At 38.6% G+C, this 20,188-nt stretch overlaps 1 protein-coding gene across 3 annotated transcripts in view; it reads right to left on the bottom strand.

The window, feature by feature from the left end:
- PLD5 (phospholipase D family member 5) overlaps positions 1-20,188 on the bottom strand; it is a 184,418-nt gene that overhangs the window by 99,013 nt on the left and 65,217 nt on the right. For 2 of the 3 annotated variants that reach the window (XM_032102673.1, XM_032102674.1), the window contains exon 2: positions 11,567-11,703. In XM_032102673.1, the coding sequence (XP_031958564.1) occupies positions 11,567-11,703 (137 nt within the window). Of the gene's footprint in view, positions 1-11,559; positions 11,706-20,188 lie in introns of those variants that run through there. The other variant, XM_032102675.1, reaches the window with a different exon arrangement.

Below are 20,188 nucleotides of genomic sequence, written 5' to 3'. Positions count from 1 at the left end.
TGAGAAAGGACCAGCCAATTTTTATTTTATTTAATCACTTTTTGCCCATTAGATTTCTGACCCCCTACCAGGAATATGGAAAGGCTGAGCTAGTTTTTATTTCTGTTCTAAATATCTTCATTGGAGTTTGATGCCACAGTTCTAACATATTCTCAATTTATACACAAAAATACCCTTGTACTACCAAGTTTGTTTTCTCAACATCTTATTTGTTTATACACTCTTTAATTCTGAGCTGATATTTTCAAGATTCATTATCTATAAATGTTATTAGATCTTCCAAATACAACAGTCTGCCCCAGATGAAGTGCCTGTTTCCTGACAGTGACTCCAGGCAATGCACCTAAATGGCAGCTGGAGAAGCTCTGCCCCCAACCCATGGCAGGCAGTTTCCTTCCTAACAGAGATGAGGACAGCAATGCTGCCCTCCGTAGGTGAAGCCATTCTTGCCCCTGTCGTGCCTAAGGAAATCCAGCTGCACCCTTCAGGAACACCCTGCATATCCATGAGTCAGGAATCAGGAGCTGAGACTTCTCAGCACAACAGTAAGTGCTCACTTGGTACCTGTTTAGCTACCGAAAAGAATCTCAGCCTCTTTCTTTTGTTTGTACCGTAAGTCTTGAGTAAATAACATTACTATGACTTTCAAATTATGTAAAATTCAAGAGCTGAGGTATCTAGTCGGTCCTGTATCAAGCCATGTAGCAGCCACACAAGCCCCTCTCATCAGCTGTTATGTCTATTTAGCTCTTTTGAGCAGCAACCCATTCATTGTTCACCCATCTGTAAAACACACTGAAATACCCTAACAGAACAACTTTAAAAAGCCTCTCAGAACAACAACAAATATCGTATAAATAGCCCTTGTTATATGCATTAATTAGTTAACCAGATGTTCTTATTTTATTTCTACATTCAGTTTGTGACTATGTTCATACTAAAACTTTTTATAAGGCTTGAATATGGCAAATAATTACAGGGACTACTAGACCTTTCGTTTTTTTTTTTTTTAAATAACAAACTCTATGTTGTCTTTTTATTTCCTTCCATACAACCCTTGCGCCTCTCATATGGACACTTTGTAACTGTAAAGAGCAACATTAATTTGGACTCAATAATCACATATCAATACACAAGAAGTGGGAATTTTATTGCTACTATTTTTCTCTTGGCCCATGCATCTTTCTAAAAGGCCCTGATTATCTTGGTATGACTTGAAATGGATATACGTCTTAGCTTATGGTGGTAGAAACCAATCAAGAATCAAAATATTATTTTTCCTCATAACTAAGCATGATTTTATGGTGTTAACAATAATTGAATGAGAATCTTCTAAGTAAGAGCTCTCTTATCCAGAATAGAAATTAAATTATATTCTATGATGTTGGCATTTACACAATCCAACAATACCCTAAACTTAATGAATGCCCTTCCTGCCCAGCAAGAACAAACAAAACTGCTTTGCAAAACAACAAAGGAAAATTGAAGGTAAAAACTTTAGTCAGCAACTATTTGAAATCAGCACTGCAAATTCAGCAGATACAGTCAAGGTAGGAACAGTAATAAAAATCCACAGATGAAAAGAATAAAGTACTTAAAGTATCCATTCCCAAAGGACATTGCCAGCACTCAAATTACAGAGGCAAGAGTCTATGGAAATGTTCCAGGATACCTTAGGAGTACTAAGATAGGTTTAACTACTGTCAGATGGTTTTACGTGGTATCTATTTGTATTTCTGTTTTGTTGTTGGTTTAATTTTGGTTTTGGTTCATGGGGCTTGTTTGTTTGGGTTTTTATGGTAATTAAGTTAGGTCCATCCAGAATTGCATCTGATTAAAATTGCATCTTTAAAACTTGTTGCATCCTAGTTAAAATCTTGGGGGGAAAAGAAAGGAAAACTGATAGGTCCATTTCTGGCCAAGATGAAGAAAGTCAGGAAGCTCTTCCCGTAATAGACACAAGCCATGTAGCCTGATAAAGCAGTGTTTTAAGAACACCACAGAATTAAAAAAACCAAACAAAACAACGCCCTTCTAGGTCTTAGTAGAAAGCATTAACTGAATTATTGGTATTTACCCTATGGAATACATTTTAATAGCAAAATCCTGACTCTCAAAAAACACCTGAAAACATAAAACCTCCCTCAAATATTAGAAGTACTCTTCTGTCTGGAAATTCCACCATGGCCAGAGCAGTACCTCTGACACAGAACCACTTCGCTGCCCATTTTAGGTATTCGTGTGACTCTTCTCAAGAGCAAACTGAAAAACTCACTGTTTTCTCCTCTCCTGTCAGACATGAAGAAGTCTTTTCACATGCAAACAGATGTGTCCCTAGAGAAAAGAACAGTTTGTCTGATGTCACACAGAGGTTACATCTCTACTGCTTTCCGACATCATTCCCCAAAGCTGCTGTAGCCATGGACTGGCTCCAGTTTTGGCAGCATGTCTTGGCCCAAAACTGGAAGGTGTATAGGGCTATCCTTGAGGGGGCTCACATGTGTCTGTGAAATACACCAGATGGGGCAGCTCTTGCAGTCTGTCACTGTTCCAGTGGCGCTGGCTGCATCTTTGAGGAGACACTTCCACTAGTCCAGCACTTCAGCCTCCATTGCCCCAAATACATCACCTCAAGTATCCTCTAAAGCATTTACTGAACCCTACCCTCCACCAGCATCTGCAATGAACTCTAAAACATGCACTGCCAAGCTGATACAAGTGACTCAAACTGGCTGAAGAAAGGACTAGAGTTTCTGACAGTGAACAAAATCCAAATCATGGCTGCCTGCCTCATGCGGGTGACACATTCATTCTTGCCTTAAAGTGTCATGATCAGTTATGAAATTTATGCATATTCATATTTTGCTAAACTACTGATAAAAGTGCATTTTTCTCCAATACTCAGCCAGTAGAAGAGTTCTAAAAATTATTCTTATTCAAGCCCAGCTGACTTGAGGAGCTATTTCATAAATAACAACAAAGAAAGTTTTTTAAAACTCACTTTATTTTCCCAACAGGGAAAGAAATATTTTGAATATTTTAAAGAAATATTTTGATAAATCAGTGAAAATCAATTAACTATATACCTGCCAAACTGACAAAAGATACCAGATATCATCTGTGGTCATATGTATGAGTGTAACATACTTATTTCAAGAGTTCCAAGCAGATCTAGAAAAACAGTAAAAAGTCAAAGCCAACACTTCCAATGTGCCATTAAATATCCACCAAAAGTTTAGTCTGAGGCAAGATGAATCCTCCCCCTCATATCAGAAGTCATGCAAATCACTGATGGTTCTTAGAAGAGCCATTTCAACACTTAGTACGTGAAGAAATCAGCTTTAAACCTACCAAATTATGATGCTGTCAGTCATAAAAACTCACTTTGAGCTGTAAAACAATTTTGAAATAATCTTATTTGGAAAGGACTGGTCATTAAATAGAGAATAAATGACAGATCTGCATCTGGCACATGCCAAAGCTGGTATTTGAGCATTATTTTTTTTGTTTTACGGTCTGGTTGACAGGAAGCAAATTAATTATGGGAAAAAACCCTAAAACATAAAATGAAAAAATACTGATGCTAATGAAACATTTCTCCAGTGCCTTTTTTTACCCTTGGTCAAGACAATTGGATGTAGGTAAGTTGAAAAAAGGAAGAAAACTCATATTCTCCTGATTAACACAGGTCATTGACATCTTGCCCAACATTCAAGAGTACTTTTTATCTGACACGTTACACACAATGATGCTCTGACTAACTAGAGAGATGTGGACATACAGAGATCATATCAGAGACCACGGAGAGGTGACTCTGGCTTCACCTAAATTTCACCCACGCATTAAGAGGAAAATAAACCAGGAAGGAAATCTTCAGAATAAGAAAGAAAAGCCCTAAACGTTTCACCAAAATATGTCTTCCTGTACATGTAAAGAGCATCTGCTAAAAACGGTCCGAACAAACCTCAACCAGCTCTCCCTGATGCCTCCCAGCAGGGCATTAACGCCAAGAGCCGCTGCCCTTGGGGTACAACCCCAGACCCACCACAGCAAAGGGAGCTGCACGTGGCTGGGGAGAGTCAGCTCAAGCCCACCAGACCCAACAGTTCTGCACAACGCTTTAGGCTTCAGCAGGGACCACACCTGCTGCTTCTTAAGCGTGGCACTGCCCAGGTGCTCGGCAAGGCAGGCTCCGGCACCCACTCAGCAGGTCACAGAAATCATCAAGCATGATACACTTGCCCTCCTGAGGAGTATCAAATCATGCTAGCCCAGAGGACACTCACAGTGCTGCCCTAGGATAAGACCCAGAACGCAATACATCTAATGTAATCTGACAGGATAATAAGTATCTTTTTCATATACTGCTCTGAGGGCAGAGAAGCAATTAAAAATAAATAGTGTCACTGGAACAGGTGCTTTCTAGGATCTGATGCAAAGTCAGCTCTGGCTGAATGAACAAGTCACCCTGAAATGGAGCATGAACTCAGGCAGATTCTACAACAATTTTTAGCCACTTTTAATGCCTTTCCCACAAGCAAAAGGAAGAAGGATTTATCAGGGATATACATCACACATATTATTATGCTGTGTGGCTATTCTCACCAGGGAGAACAAAAACCTCTCTGAAATGTCACAAATTGGTTTTCAAGATCATGAGAATAATTTTAGATTTAATAACTCTCTTTAGTATAGCCTTACGATCTGGTATAGAAAATGACCTCAGAAATCTTTTGCGTTCTGCTTGGATGAAGTAATTTCAGTCTTCTGAAGACATTAAGGTGAAAAGAGAAAAGAACAAATTAAGCTGAGAAGGGAGAAAGGGAGAAAAAAAAAACAGAAAAGAAAAAGATCTAATCATAGAGCAGTTCCAGCAACCTACACATGAGAAAGGATACTCTTAACATATGAATTGCTCCTTTATCCCACCTGCATTACCTAGAAACCTTGAAGTAATTGGAATTTGATTTTTATTAGCTTGGAACATTTTCTCTGATATCAGTTCATAAATTCTAAGTCATAAAAGGAGAAATAAACACATACTTAAAAAGGTAACTTACAAGAACACAAAATATGTTAATATCTGCCTTTAATCCTAAATAGCATGTATCATAACAGGAAAAACTGCCTTAAGGAGACTCTAGAGCCCTCTGTCCTAAACTTCACAGAAAATAATTAGATTTAACAGAACAAAGAGTAGGGAAAAGAGTAGGTTTGTGTGTTTGAACAAAACAAGTGGAAGCCCAGACCTATTTGATACAATGTAATTAACAATGAACTATCTACTGGGAGTAATACAGACAGAACAAGACCTAAACAGATCATGAGTTTTGTCACTCATTTATTAATATGTGAAGATATTCTTTATAGCTGAAAGTAAATGCAAAACAAAAGAAAAATTGTCCTTTTTATTATTATTATTTGGCACCAAAACAAAGGAAAAAAATTGTACTCTGTACAGGTACTGAGGAACTGTATCAGTACTGTACTGTTAATACACTACCTTTTCCATTGAAATCCATTTTGAAAAATGAAAAATAAAAGGTAGTATAAGTAGAATTTCTTCTTGTGCAAGTGTGTTGAAGTAGTGATTTCCCTCCCTGGCTTTGGATGTTGAATGGACTTGCATGAGGTACACCAGGTCTTTGCAGTGTCCAGTCAAGAAACTTCAATTGAAAATGTATTCCTTCTTTTGATGCAAAAATAAAAATGACTTCAAATAGAGATCATCTGAAAAATTAGGAGGTTTTGTAGCTCATTCTCTGTATCACTCAAAACCAAGAGGAAAACAGTCACTCTAGAATTATTAAGGTTGGAAAAGATCTTAAAATCACCAAGTCCAACCATTAACCCAGCACCACCCTGTTCACCACTAAACCACGTCCCTGAGCCCCGTATCTGTAAGTCTTTTAAATACCCCCAGGGATGGTGATTCTACCACTTCCCTGGGCAACTTATTTCAATGCTTCATAACCCTTTTGATGAAGAAATTTTTTCTAATATCCCACCTGAACCTCCCCAGGTTTGAAGCCATTTCCTCTAATTCTGTCACTTACCTGTGGGAGAAGAGACTGACCCCCATCTGGCTACAGCCTGTTTCAGGTGGTTGAAGAGAGCAATAAGGTCACCCCTGAGCCTCCTGTTGTCCAGACTAAGCAACCCCAGCTCCCTCAGCTGCTCCTCATAGGACTTGTGCTCCAGACCCTTCCCCAGCTCCGTTGCCCTTCTCTGGACTCACTCCAGCCCCTCAGTGTCTTTCCTGCAGTGAGGGGCCCAGAACTGAACACAGGATTCAAGGTGTGTCCTTGCCAGTGCCGAGTACAGGGGGCAGTCACTGCCCTGGTCCTGCTGGCCACACTATCCCTGATACAGGCCAGGTGCCATCGGCCCTCTTGGCCCCCTGGGCACACTCTGGCTCATGTTCAGCTGCTGTCACCAGCACCCCCAGGGCCTTTCTGCTGGGCAGCTTTCCAGCCACTCTGCCAGGGCCTGCAGTGCTGCAGGGGGTTGTTGTGACCCAAGTGCAGGACCCAGCAGCTGGCCTTAGTGAACTTCATACCTTTGGCCTTGGCCCACTGATCCAGCCTTTCCAGATACCTCCTCAGAGCCTTCCTACCTCCAGAAGATCAACACTCCGCTCAAACTGGTGCTGTCTGCAAACTGACTGAGGTAGACTTGATCCTCTAGTCCATCATGTTGACAGAAAGCATTTTTATGCCAAGTGGAATAGTTATTTTGTAAATAGAAATCTTCAGTTGCTCTTTAACAGGCTTGTTTTCAAAATCTGAGCATCTTGTTCTGTTTAGACATTTAACTATTATGCTTGTCAAAGTTTGTTTATTAAATAGAAACCAGTCAACATAAACCTTGCTATGTTCAGAACCCACGCATCACAGAGAAAATCTCCTCCACAATAAGCCAGGGGCAAAGCACTTCCAAGGTAAATGAATGTAAGCATGTGCTGCAGTATGCTTATTTAACAGGGCTGCAAAACCCTACATGGTTAAATAGCAGAGTAGTTGAAAGAAAGATTTATAAAACAACAGAAAAAATCAATTGCGGGCCCTTTTTCACAACTGGAGAATAACCATCTAATGAAATTGAAAGCAGTGCATGCAACACACAATAATTGTTCAATACAAATAATTATTGTATACAATCAGATTTAATCTCTGAAACTCAGTGTTGCAGGGTACTGTTGAATTCTAAAGCTTTGCATGTCAACAGGAAGATTCAGCTCCTCTCCAGGATACAAACCCTTATCCAAAACAATCCAAACAATATCTAAAGCAGTCACAAACACTGCTCAGGTATCATCACCTACTTGTTTTAGAGCAGAAGTGGTCAAAGCCTCCCTATAATCAAGAAGTGAACTAAACAGGCTTTGCTACTCCTGTCATATAGAACAGCAAATTCCTCCAATGCAAATCCAAACACAAAAGAACAAGTGCCTTTATTATGTATGACTCTGAGGAGAAGAGAAATGACCAAAACAGCATCACTGGAATAGAATGCAAGACAGAATCTGCCTTGAAAACGCACACAAACAGAAAGCAAGAAAATCCTTCCACTTACTATCAGAGAAAGGCAATATTGAAAAAAATTATCATGACAACAGTTTTAGTTTTAGCTTGGGAAGCATGGAAAGTAGCTACCATTGCTTTCCTTTCCACCTTGTTCTGCAGTCTCTCTAAAGAGATAGGGCCAAACCCACAGCCAGAGGCAGGCACTATGCCAGCTGCTACCACTGCTTCAACGGATATTGGAAAAGCCAGTGAGACAAGGATAATTGCGGGCATGTGCAAACTCTGTAGGAACCCTAGCATGACTATCAGCACCAACAAGCAGGAGAAGAGGCTCAAGTTGAGCCTTGAACAGCTCAACTTACTGTTAATAAATCAAACGACCTTGGTTCCAATAGTTTGGATAGCAGACAATCTCTTAATAACTGTAATTTCTTCTGTTTCCCAGATTGCCATTTTTAGAGTTTATCAGTCAATTCCAAAAAAGTCAAGTAAGTCTTAACTGACGTTATATCAGAGGCTAGCCAAGATTTATTCACAATAGATCAGCCATTAAAATGTACTATTTTCAAATTACAATAATCTAATTTTATAGATTCAGTGTCTAATGGACCCACAGCAAGACAGGCAAAATTCCCAGACTGCTAAGCATATCCTCCTAACAAGTGTCATCCATCAGGGCTGCCTAACAACATTATTGTGGATGTCTCAAGAGAATTATTTCCAGCATATACCAAGCACAAACTGCAAAGCCTGAACTTTTCACAGTCATTGCTACTTTTTTATTCCTTAAATTTCAATCAGTTGCCATTCCTTTTAATAGGATGGGTACCATCAATCCCTCCAGCAATCAGAAGAAAATATGCAAAAAAGCCTGATTTTCCACTCCTGACTTATTTTTGTTACAAAACCCTCAAGAGAAATGAATACATCAATAAAGAGTAAGGTCATTTTGGGAACACATGCAGTAAGTATTCCCCATATAATAAGAGTTTAAGGAATGGTTTATAGAAGAGGAACCTCATGTTGAATTACAACAAGCAGATCAGAAGAGCTGCATTTGTGTTCCTGAAAAATCCAATCACAACAACAGAGATGTAAGCTTTACTGGAAAACACCATTTGCAACATACCTCAAAGATTCCTCTCTCAGGCTACAAAAAGCTCTAGACTCTAAAAACGTCTTCCTCTTACGCTCTCTTTCTCTCTCTTAAAAATCCTATTTTTTGACACAAGCTCCAAAACTTTCTAGCCAGAGAACTTTTCTAGACCACAGTTCTATTTCAGGTGTATTTTCCTTTAAAATAAAAACACAGAAATTAAATTTTCCAAAGAAAAGGGCCATTAACAAACCATCAGCAAAGTTCTCAACAGCATCCCTTCCCATCAACATTCTTTACAAAATCAGTTAAAATCAAAAAAAGAATTCTATGCTCATACATACAAACTTACATTTGACAAATACTTCAAAAAAAAAAAAAAAAGGATCATCTGTTACCATTCTGTCTCAGCACATCCTGCAAATTTAAGCCCCTCCTTCTGAATGTCAGTGAAAGTACTCACACAGCAGAAATGTAAGAATTCAATAACTCTTGTCTTACTTATTAAAAGCGCTTAGCCCAAGTACTAAATACATGCCATTGGCAGCAATTGATTTGTGACACTTCAGTTGAGTCTGCAATTTATTTAACACATAAAGGACCCTGGGTTCATTGTGTAGGGAAGGACTCAACATTAGCAGGTAGGAGCTGCCAGCACTTGGATACTGTTATTAGAACTGGTTAAGGCAGTTTTTACACACAGCATTTATGTGCCTTCTGGTTCAGGCATTAGTAGCTAGATCACGCACTTGAATCACTCTGTGAAAGGCACCTTAAAATAGAGCTGGGGTCTGAGTTCACTTTTATCCCTGTAAACGCAGAGCAGTTTAATTGACTCTTATGTTTAAAGTCAGAGTGCTGAATTTAGTCTCAGGCTCCTCTAACACAATCCAGGAGGGGACAAGACTGACACATGTGAACCAACAAAAAACACTGAACAAAGGCAAATATTCTTCGGAGGGGCAGATTGCTGTAACCCATACAAAAAGACAGAAGAAATTAATCTCTCACATAGAAAAAATAATATCCCTGTTTTTCATAGCACTGTGTATCATTTCTACTCCATCTTTTTTTCCTTTTGAAGAATACAAAGTGAAGAAGGTGAAGTCCTTCCTTGGCTAGGCACAGCTACCCAGAACAAAATGGGAACCATTAGTTAACTAATAGGAAACATGGTGCAGTAGTTTCCAAGTGTGTTGAAGTTGTTAGCAGCACATTAAAGCCAATGAGCAGAAAGACCTTCCCCTCATCTGACCTAGTTCTGTCAAAGATTCACACATGGAGACAGTGGGTGTAGAGGTGCCACATGCAGTATCTTCAAAAATTTTGGAAGGCAACATCTCACAGTGAAAGACACCTAAGACCTTGATGGGGAAAGGAAAGCTGGTTGAACTCTAGAAAATTCAGAGAAGATCTCAGAAGGTTGCCCAGACCTGTAGGCGTAAAACAAAGTGAACAAAACTAAACCTAAAAACAATTCTGGGAAAAAGTGCCAGAAGGACAGTTGGTTTCAGGACAAAGCTACCTGATGCTGCAAGTATATTCCATCTGAAAGGAGATACAGACTTAAAGAATCCTCTTGGGTTTGGGTCGTTTCTTTTTTTTATTAAGTAGCATGCAAAAAATAATATAAAAACCCATTACAATTGAAAAACCATAATCACATTTTCTGGATTCTGAATTAATGCTGTCTGCAGGGTGACAGGTGCAGCATAAAAAGGCACTGTCCCAAAAGAGTTGTCACACAAAATGAACAAAGAATAGCAGAAATGAGTACCGAAGGCTCAAAGAAACATTAATCTTTCATTAAAGTATTCTAAAATGCAAATGTCAATTACCTCCTACCCGCTGTACACCTAGTCATTGGTAGCTCAGTAGATTCTGCACAAACAATGGAACAGGGTGCCCAGAAAGGCTGTGGAGTCCATCCTTGGAGCTACACAGAGCATGAGTGTGCACATGCCTGAGCAATCTGCTGTAGCTGACTGTTCTGAGCGGAGTCACGGACTGGAGGATGCCCAGAGGCCCCCTCCCACTCCAGCAATTCCATGATCAGATTAGAATGGATTTCTGAGAAGTTATTTAATAATGACTGTTTTTTTCTCAAAGTGGATTAGCGAGGGTGCTCTGTATAAACGTTAAAGTCTTGAAAGAACCCAAACAGAATACAACTGGGAAGGAAGTCTACAAATGATTTTTAAGTCAGCTTGGTGGACAGAAGAGGATCTGGGACAGTATGACCCAGGAAAAGCATTGGTGATCACTAATGAACAGATTCACAGAGAAAGCTGACAGTGAATAGCAGCAAAATGAGATTCAGTCTGGAAATGAAAGGCCCAAAAAATGAATCACCTACTTAAATCAGTTCTGTTTTAAGAACCAAAAGTAAAAAGATATACACAACCATGGCAGGTGTCTGAGGCAAATCTTAATTCAACACTGTCAACACTCGTCTCTCTGATCATATCACCAATTTCCTTCACAGTTCATAGGTAAGCCACTGTGTTTATAAGGGAAATGCAACACACAGGAAATAGAAAAGCTTCCTCTACACAGAAGAGACAGCAATCTTAGGTCAAGAGGCATCAGTGACCTTTCTGGAGAAAGAAAGAAGTGCTCTTGACGAGACAAAGAATTGGGAACTAGGTGATCCACCTCAGTAGTTAATCACTGAAACTTAATGGGCTTTGGCTCAGGCTTACAAAATAACTGATCTAACTCCAAGGTCTTGCTCAAAACATACCACCTAAAATAACTTGAAGAAGTGTCCTTTATTTTGTTAAACTAACCTCCCAAACCAGAAATTCAAAATGAGAAATCATTTCTTCCTCTGTTAGTTGCTCTCCCCAATACCACAGGACTATGGCAATTACTTCATGCCCTTATATAACACGCATATGTTCCTTTCCACCCCAAAAGAGAAGTTTTGTTTGTTACCTCTTACCGACAGTTATTTTGACAGTTCTTTTCTGAGAGTCCATCCTCATCTTCTCCCATAATATCCACTGCCGAAAATATCAGTGCAACCAGAATTGCAAAGCAGCATACCAGTGCAAAGATCACAATGCATCTTTGCTGGGACTGAAAGAGATTAAGATTAAAAAAGTTTTAATGGCATGAGCACATTCTAGTCAACTACTTGAGACTAAAACTTTTACATAAGATCTAAATTTCTTTGAAGACCATACTGCCATAGCTGTCAACATGAAACACACCTCAGGATGAAAACACTCTCAAAACTGTCCTTCATGTATCACCTTGAGATGTATTTTAAATGTCTCAGACACTGTTAAATAATTCATGTCACAACTAATATTCATAATTTAAACTGCTTTCTGTTTGTACCAGAAGGAAAGCATTATGCATTAAAATAATGACTCCTACATTAACGACGTATTTTCTGATTGTGCCTTGCAGGTAAAGTACACATTTGGGATGGCACTTAAAAGTTTCATTGTGTTTGGCTGAAATAAAATGTCATTGCAAAAAGAGCAAAGTTTCTTTTTTTGCTACAAAAAGTACCTGACATTGTCAGTATGACTGTCACAGCCACTCAGACACTTTGGCTAGTCCTTGCCCCACAGTATTTATAATATGATGAAAACAATTTCACAGATGATAGATAGGATTCAAGAAAACAACAGGAGGCTGTTGCTCAGTATGATCGGTAATGCCCTCCACATCTCCGGTTAAATATTAAAACATGGCATAGCACTACGTTATGAAATCTTGCAGTAATAAATCAGATGCACCTGGTAGCGCCCTAGATAAATGTGAAATCTCCTAAAGCAGTCTCTTGACATGCAATTTACATAAAGGATATTCTATTCTGAAGCCAAATGTTCAACAAATATACTGTGCATTTTTCTACTGAAGTAAATTTAAACAAGACCACACACATAAAAATATCAATGTCTAATGTCTGTTTCCACAGTTATTTTCTTAATTTTCATTACTGCCCTGTAATTAAAATGTCACATAGAGGAAAAAGCCTCATAAAGGAATGGGAAAGGGGGGAAGTGCACAGGAAAGCATGGAAAGTGTAAGGGAAAGGAAACAACATCATGCTTGCAGCTGATAACCAATTTCATAGAATTTCCATTGCTTCTGACATTTTGTTTAAGAGGCTGTAAGTTTCAGAGTAATAAGAACATTTTCCCTTACACATAAAGAAAAAGTCTAACTTCTTTTTAAATAAAAAAACCTCTAAAACTTCCCAGCTAGTGCACTTCTCAGGAGAAACATGCTCATGTTTCATTTCAGAACAAATCAGATATAAAGATTTTTATTTCAGTCTGAGAAAATCCAAAACACAGCAAATGTCTTCTTCAGACAAACAGGAGAAAACTCATCTGAAATTTAGTGAAAAATGTATCCTTTTATCTAACAGTAACACTGAATGTGTGGCTGAGGTTATATGCATATTTTAAATATAATGCACATTAGACACTTTTATACATTTCAAATATATGTTTAAATCTGTATTTCTAATATATTAACTAAAATCTTACAAGAAAGCAGCATAAGAAAATGTTCCTCAGCCATAAAAAAGCCTACTTAGGAAATAAATAAAATGTGGGAAGTTTTTTTTCTGCTGCTAGGTAGAATCATGGCAACTTTTGAAAAGAGTTGTAAACTACTGCACCTGGGTGTCCAGAACTAAGGCTGCACATTGGGACTTAAGAGAAAATTGTTAAACGCTGTCTCACTGCCTCATACTGTTGGGAAGAAAAACTAAAAAGTGCCAGAGAAAAGTAGGTATTCAGGTCTGGGACATTGCTCTATGCCTTCTCCTCATCAGGCCGCTTCAGACTCCTGTTAAGATGACCCTTGTCTCATGCAGTTTTTTTGCAGTACTGCAAGTGTATTCACAGAAACTGTTTGATGCAGGTTCCTCCATGCACTGAATGTATCACCACGGCAGCAAGATAGCAAAGCTGTTCCCATAACCAGCAAACCAAAAAGAGCCTGGGCTCGTTTTCTAGTCCCTAAGAGCAGTGGATGTGACCCAGCAAGGCTCACAACAATAGGGCTCTTTTTCCTCCCAAATCAGGCTAACTGCAGCCATTCTACACACTGGGACTAGCTCTGAGTTACTCTGGATAAATTTGTAGCACAAGCATCCTAGCTGCCACATGGTGTGAAAAACTTCATACTATTGCTCCAGGGAATAACTCCCATCTTCTTGTTACGCTGCCATGCAAGCTGCACAACAACTACACAGAGTAGTGGGATCACTGGACCAGCAGGAACCACATCAGCCTTTGACGCTGGGCCACTACACGCGGAGACAGCAGGAGATGCTTCACTAAGAGGTGGCCACAGTGTTGTAAGTCATAACACACCTCTAGAAACCTCTTAACATTCTTAAAGCTTGAAGGCCAAATCCATGTAAAATCTACAGTGTACCAACAATAATATGGTATCACAAGGAGGAGAGGGTGTGGGGGAAAAAAGGTAGCTGCAACAGATGCTTTAAGTTCAATACCAGGAAATTTTATGGTAGCAATTTCTAGGTGCTCATGTTAAAGCAATATGGAAAGGGGAAGTCAAAATAATTCTGAATGGGTCCTCCTAATCTAGCATTAATTTCCATTCCACATAGGTTTGGGGAACATATTCAAGGTTTCTTGACTTCTGCTTTGTAGCTGAAAATCGTATGAAGTTTAAATCCCTGTTCTTTCATGTATACAGCTCATCAAACTCTGCAGTTGGAGTGACTGCTGCTCCCTGTAAGCAGTACAAACTCACTACCATTAGTAAGATCACTGCTATTCTACAAGCACTAAAATAAAGACAGAACCACACAAACCTATTTTACTGCTCTTATTTTCAGAGCTCCTTTGTATTATGCAGTTGTCTTTGACAACTATAATGGATTAATTATTTCACTTTTTCTTAAGTACCAGCTTAACAGTATGATAACAAAGAGCATAGGGAACCTTTTAAATCAACATTCAAAACCCCCCTGTGACTACTGCAGTTTTTATTTGAACTAAGGATAATACAAAATAGTAAATAAAATAAAGCAAAAGTTCCAAGTTTGTGATTCTCTTAACTCTAAATTTTTAGCCACAGGTCTGAAGGGTCAAGTAAAGACCAGCAAAAAAAATTAAAGAGAATAAGGAGGATTTAAAGAAGTTTCACAGTTGATGTTGAACTTACTCCTGCTGAGTGGTGGGTTTTTCATTGCTTTTAATTCTATATATTACATATAAATTAATGTTTGGAAATTGCTTACATTAATATTTATTCTAGAAAAGAAAGAATAAAAAATAGCTACTTGTATCAAACAAGTCTTCTGAGCCTACCTTTTCACAACAGTAATAAGTCCTTATTTTCACACACTTTGCCATAATGCTGACAATTTTCAAATAATCTTTTCCTAATTAAAACAGATAAGGACAGACCATATCCCTGGTCTATTATACCATCTATGAATGCCTCTGTCTGTGTGTATGTGCAAGTAATAGCAGCCTTCAAGAAAGAATCCAAAATCGAAGAGCTCACACCACCGACAGACTAGAAGGAACCTGCTAGGCTGCTCTTCAGACCCCTGTGTCGGGGGGCTTGGGCAGACTTTTTGTTTGATGCTGTCTCATGGCACATCCCCTTGGCAACTGGGATCCCTCTGAGCTTATCAGACCTATGCTTCTTTTTGCTCCAGTAAATGCATTCATCAGCGTTCAAACTTTCAGTCTTCAACCCTTAATTACACAATACAGGGTCGTGAGGGATCTCTAAAACTTATGCAGTCCATCTGTCCATATACATAGTTATTTGTACGATTATTAATTCTGACAGTTATTTGTTTAACCTGTCCCCAAAAATCCACAGTTGAAAGAGATCCTGTAGTGTTTTCAGGCAACCACATCCCATATCTAAGCCCCTGACTGACACCTAACTTAAGTCTCTTATGCTGCAACAATTCTTTTTTTCCTTCCTGTACTCATGGAAAACAGCAAACAGAGCATTTCATTCTTTCTTTTACATATTTAAAGGCTGCTACAGATGCTAAGAGGCCCAGGGCCAGACCACCTACTAGCTTGACTGTACTGATGTGCAAGCCCAGAAATTCTGTTGCATGAGAGAAAGATTTGTTCCGAGCTCATGGAAGATTGGGAAAGAAACTCCTGCAGGAACAAGGACTATCAAAAATACCAAGAGTAAAACATGTTCCTTTCACCTGGCTCAACTAGCTTAAACAATACCTAAGTTAAAATAAATCCACCAAAATGCTGCATTTACTAAAACAAAGCATGGTGATTTTTCATGCTGTTATACCTCTAGGGAGAGAGTGAGAAGAAAAGCAAAATCTGCACAATGGGTATGCAGTACAGTACTATTCAGACTAAAGTTTAATCTGGGAAGGACCTGCTTGTTCATTATTAAGAAAAAGGATAGTCTATGTCAATTAAGGTTATCAGAGCCTGTGATACCCATGCAGAATTGAGAATGAGAGCAAGAAAAAGGCCTCCATTGTTACTGCACTCACATTGCTCAAAAGCTGTTATGAACACTTTACTGGTTCCTAAAGCTTTCAGTTTCTTCACAAACAACAGGCATTTCTGTGAGGCTGAGATCTTAATCAGGAATTTATTCTTCCTCCAATGCAGTACAAGAATGTCCTCTCCCAAAACAGGAGCCATGAAATTGCAATGCTGTATCTACAGAGAAAACTGACTACATAACAACAAAACATGTCATGGCTTCGAACCTGTGCTTCATTTTTTTTATACCTATTTAAAGACTAAAGAAGGCAATACTTACACACCACGCTAATACAGAATTTATATCTACTTGTCAGAACTGCTGAGGCTCTAAGAGGCAGGTTTTCACATATCATAATCTGCTCCTTCCCGCAACACACGTGAACACAAAAGTGACAACAAAAGCGCTCGTCTGCAACACCCATAACTGTTCACAGCCCTTACAGAGCTGTTTGTGAGTCAGGTTCTATGGCATGCTACAATACGCCTGCCAAAGAGAACAAGGAACTGGACTTCAAGAATTAGCAATCATTCCTGGATTACCCTTGGTTCTTAAAATCGTCATGTGTGTTTATTAGAGAAAAACATTGCTATAAATACTATTTCTCCTTAATCTGGAATCTGAGTACACTAATAACCTTCAATGTAGCCTTGGATCTCCCAGCTAGTATGATTAATGCCAATCAACAGTTAAAATCCTCTTAAAAATAATAGGAAGGAACAGATTCAAGAGTGTGAAGGGAAATTAAATATTTTAAAATTGGCTGGACCTAGTTAGCTTTATCCTTGGATATTTAAGGTAGTGGCTGAAACTAACAGAGAACCTTTGGGACTCATCTCTGAAAACTCACAAGTCTGAGTGAAGTATCAGAAGACTGGAAAAAGCAAAAGTGTTACCCATATGCAAGAAAAAATGGTGAGCAGACAGTAGAAGTTGGGAAACAATAAGCTAGTTATTTTCGCTTCAGTCTCTAGAAAATATGTAGATATCTAGAAAGTATGAAGCTTTGTCATGCAGAAGTCACATCAATCAATTTTGATTTCTAGCTTTCCTAGTCACAAGCCCTATTATTCTGCTGGAGAGCTGAAAATAACATATACTCTCACCTTTAATAAAAACTTTCTTACAAACCACAGCAACTATTACAGGAGAGGTGTAAAGCTGGTTGAAATATCAAGCTCATTGAAAAATGGGAGGACATTTTAGAAAAGACTCAGAGGAATCTGCTGTGTATCTGTTTTTGTTCATGTCTCCACTAACAATCCAAATTATGGAGTAGAAATGAAGAGTGCTTATTACGTTTTCAATCAAAACCAAAGCAGTACGAATTGAAAGCATGCTGGAAAACTAGATTAAAATTTAAAAATGTTTTTGACTCTTTAGGGAGTATGTCAACAAAAATAGGTTAAATTTCCATAAAGGAAGATAAAAGAGCTACAAGCAGGTAGGACCAATCAGTTGTCCATATACAGGAACTGAGAAACCACTAGAAAAAAGAATAACCAAAATTATTAACAGGCTGAAACAGATGCTTCAGAGGAAGACAGACAAAAAAAGGGTAGGAGTCCATAGTTTGGAGAGTAGAAGAACTATGACCAAGGGGTACAATATCTACACATGAGCATCAGGTATAGTGAAGGCAGAATTATTCATCAAGCATCACAGTAAGAGATATAGTGGATGTTTATTGAAACTTCCGGGAGTCAAGCTTCAAAAAGATAAAGTACTTTTTATGAAGATGATATTAAGCATCTGGAATTTGTTGCCACAGGAGGCTATGAAAGCAAACAGCAGCAGGAGGTTTAAAAAGAGTTTAGACAAAGCCTGCAAAAATACGTCCTCATAAGATGCTAGAGAAAACAGGCTGGGATGTGCTCTCTACTAGAGATGATGGGAAACATGCCATTGCCCACTGGTAGGCACACAGTACAGGCCTGGAGACGCTGTGAGTCCGAGCTGCAGAATGTATTTTCTACATTCTTAAATAGTTTAATTTTTCCACAGAAGGAACCAAAATTTATAGCAGAGAACAACCTGGTCATGTCACATCATGCCACATTGTGCTGACTTAGACTTCTACATCCTGCTATAATGCCTGAACTGCATGCAAGGCAAAAATAATCCTTAACCTCTACTTCAAGTTGGCATATTTTGTTCACCTTTCAAGACTGCATGCAGACACTTTAAAGCAAAATCAACAGTAAATATTTAGGCCTACGGTTGCCACTGAAACAAGAAAACCACCAATTAATTCTCCAACCAACACATCCTTTAATATGTTTTCCAAGCAAACAAGAAGACACACTGTCCAGCAATCTCCCTGGCTGGCCAGTTTCTTTTGAATCTGTATTTGAAAGAAAGATTTATATCAATCTAATTATCTCAGACATTTTACAAGATCCATATGCAGGTAGATTTGGCTGAGAAAGACACAAATAAGTGCCTCTACCAAGGGAAAGACGGTCCACCACACCCAGGGCTCAGTAGCATGCAGCCTCCTGGAGACAGGGGTGGAGGAATCACTGCCATGGGGGAGTTGTGGGCCCTGAGCACACACCCAGAGAAGCAGCTGTGTTGGCTTCACTGCTCTCTGAACAAACGTTTGATCCAACAGCTCACGCACATAACACATGGACCAGCACATGGCTATAAATAGAAAACCAATAAACTACTTTGGAAGAAATCCAAGGCTTTAGAGGTTACTTATCTGGACCTCCTCCAAACAGGGTGCTATACTGCAGAAGGATATTAACATTCAGAACATGAGGTCTGTAACAAAAAAGGGTTTCCAGCACATAACCAGCTAACCTCTGATGCAATTTGTTGACCACAACTGGCATAAGAGAAGGCATGAAAAGCCTGACTATATTTAAGTGTTCATGTGCCGTTTTCCCGAAATTGGGCCCTGAGTTCTCATCATGGTATATCGACTCAGGCTTCAGCATAATGTAAGGCAGTATTATTATTTGGCAATGTCAAAAAAAGCCATTGTCCACCCTAAAAATAACATTCTACTCAAATCTAATGCCTCCTACAAAGAGAAAAAGAAAGAAAAAAGCTATTGAACAATCTCAACCTGGCCTGAACAGCCAATTCAGAAGACTATTAATACTTCATCAGTATGGAAAAAAACTGTAAATAGGATTTCTATATTCCAATATATCTTTGTGCATCTTTAAACCTGGACCCTCTAAGAGAGGACTCTTACTGCAGCTAGCATTACAGCCCTTACTTCACCAAGACAAAACAAAAAAAAAGCAAAAATTGTGTTACAAACAGGTATACAAATGCTGTACCTAATTTTATGTATTAGATCTTTTATGTACAGATAAGAGACCTTCTATGTACAACTTTAGTTCACAAATATAATTAAAAACTGAACTCTTGAGAAACCAGGCGAAACCCAGCAACTAATCACAGAGCAAACAAAGATTTGGTCTATTATTTCCTATCAAGAGCTGGATCCCATAAGGCAGCATTTTGAGAAAGAATTAAATCGATAAATACATCAAGATGCAAACCATTAATATATTGCAGAACAGTCCATTTAAAATCAATTATAATCATCAGAGGACAGCTGGTGGGGGGGATATAGCAGATGATAAAACGACTGGCCTATAGGCTACATGTCCTGCTTCTCTCAACACCTAGTTTAATTTTGATGCTGACACTCTTAAATCCTAATGAAAAACTAGACTGAAATATCAGAATCTCTAAAAATGAGAATCTTCCATGGACCCATGGACACAAAGCAAGGAGTTGCAGTAACTTGCCATATTGCATCTGTCTCTAGCCAGCAATTCTCTTGTTTTCAAAATCAACAGGGGAAAGAAATAGTCTATGGCACTACTCTCTTTTCCATACTTTGCTTGCATTCATCAAAATCACATTTTTCTACTAATCCTGACTCATGAATTTCTTAAATCTCTTCTGGAATGAACTGTTTATTGTACATGTTCAACTTTCAATCTAAATTACATTCCTACTAAAATGAAATTGAATGCTTTAAATTAAAAAGAAGGGGGAAATTGTATTTTTTTCTTAGTTGCTGATTAAACATGCTCAAAACTTTTTC

This window comes from Corvus moneduloides, chromosome 3, assembly GCF_009650955.1.
Source record: "Corvus moneduloides isolate bCorMon1 chromosome 3, bCorMon1.pri, whole genome shotgun sequence".
NCBI classification, from domain to species: domain Eukaryota; kingdom Metazoa; phylum Chordata; class Aves; order Passeriformes; family Corvidae; genus Corvus; species Corvus moneduloides.
Note: the sequence above shows the minus strand (reverse complement) of the source record. Positions and strands in the feature narration are given on the sequence as shown.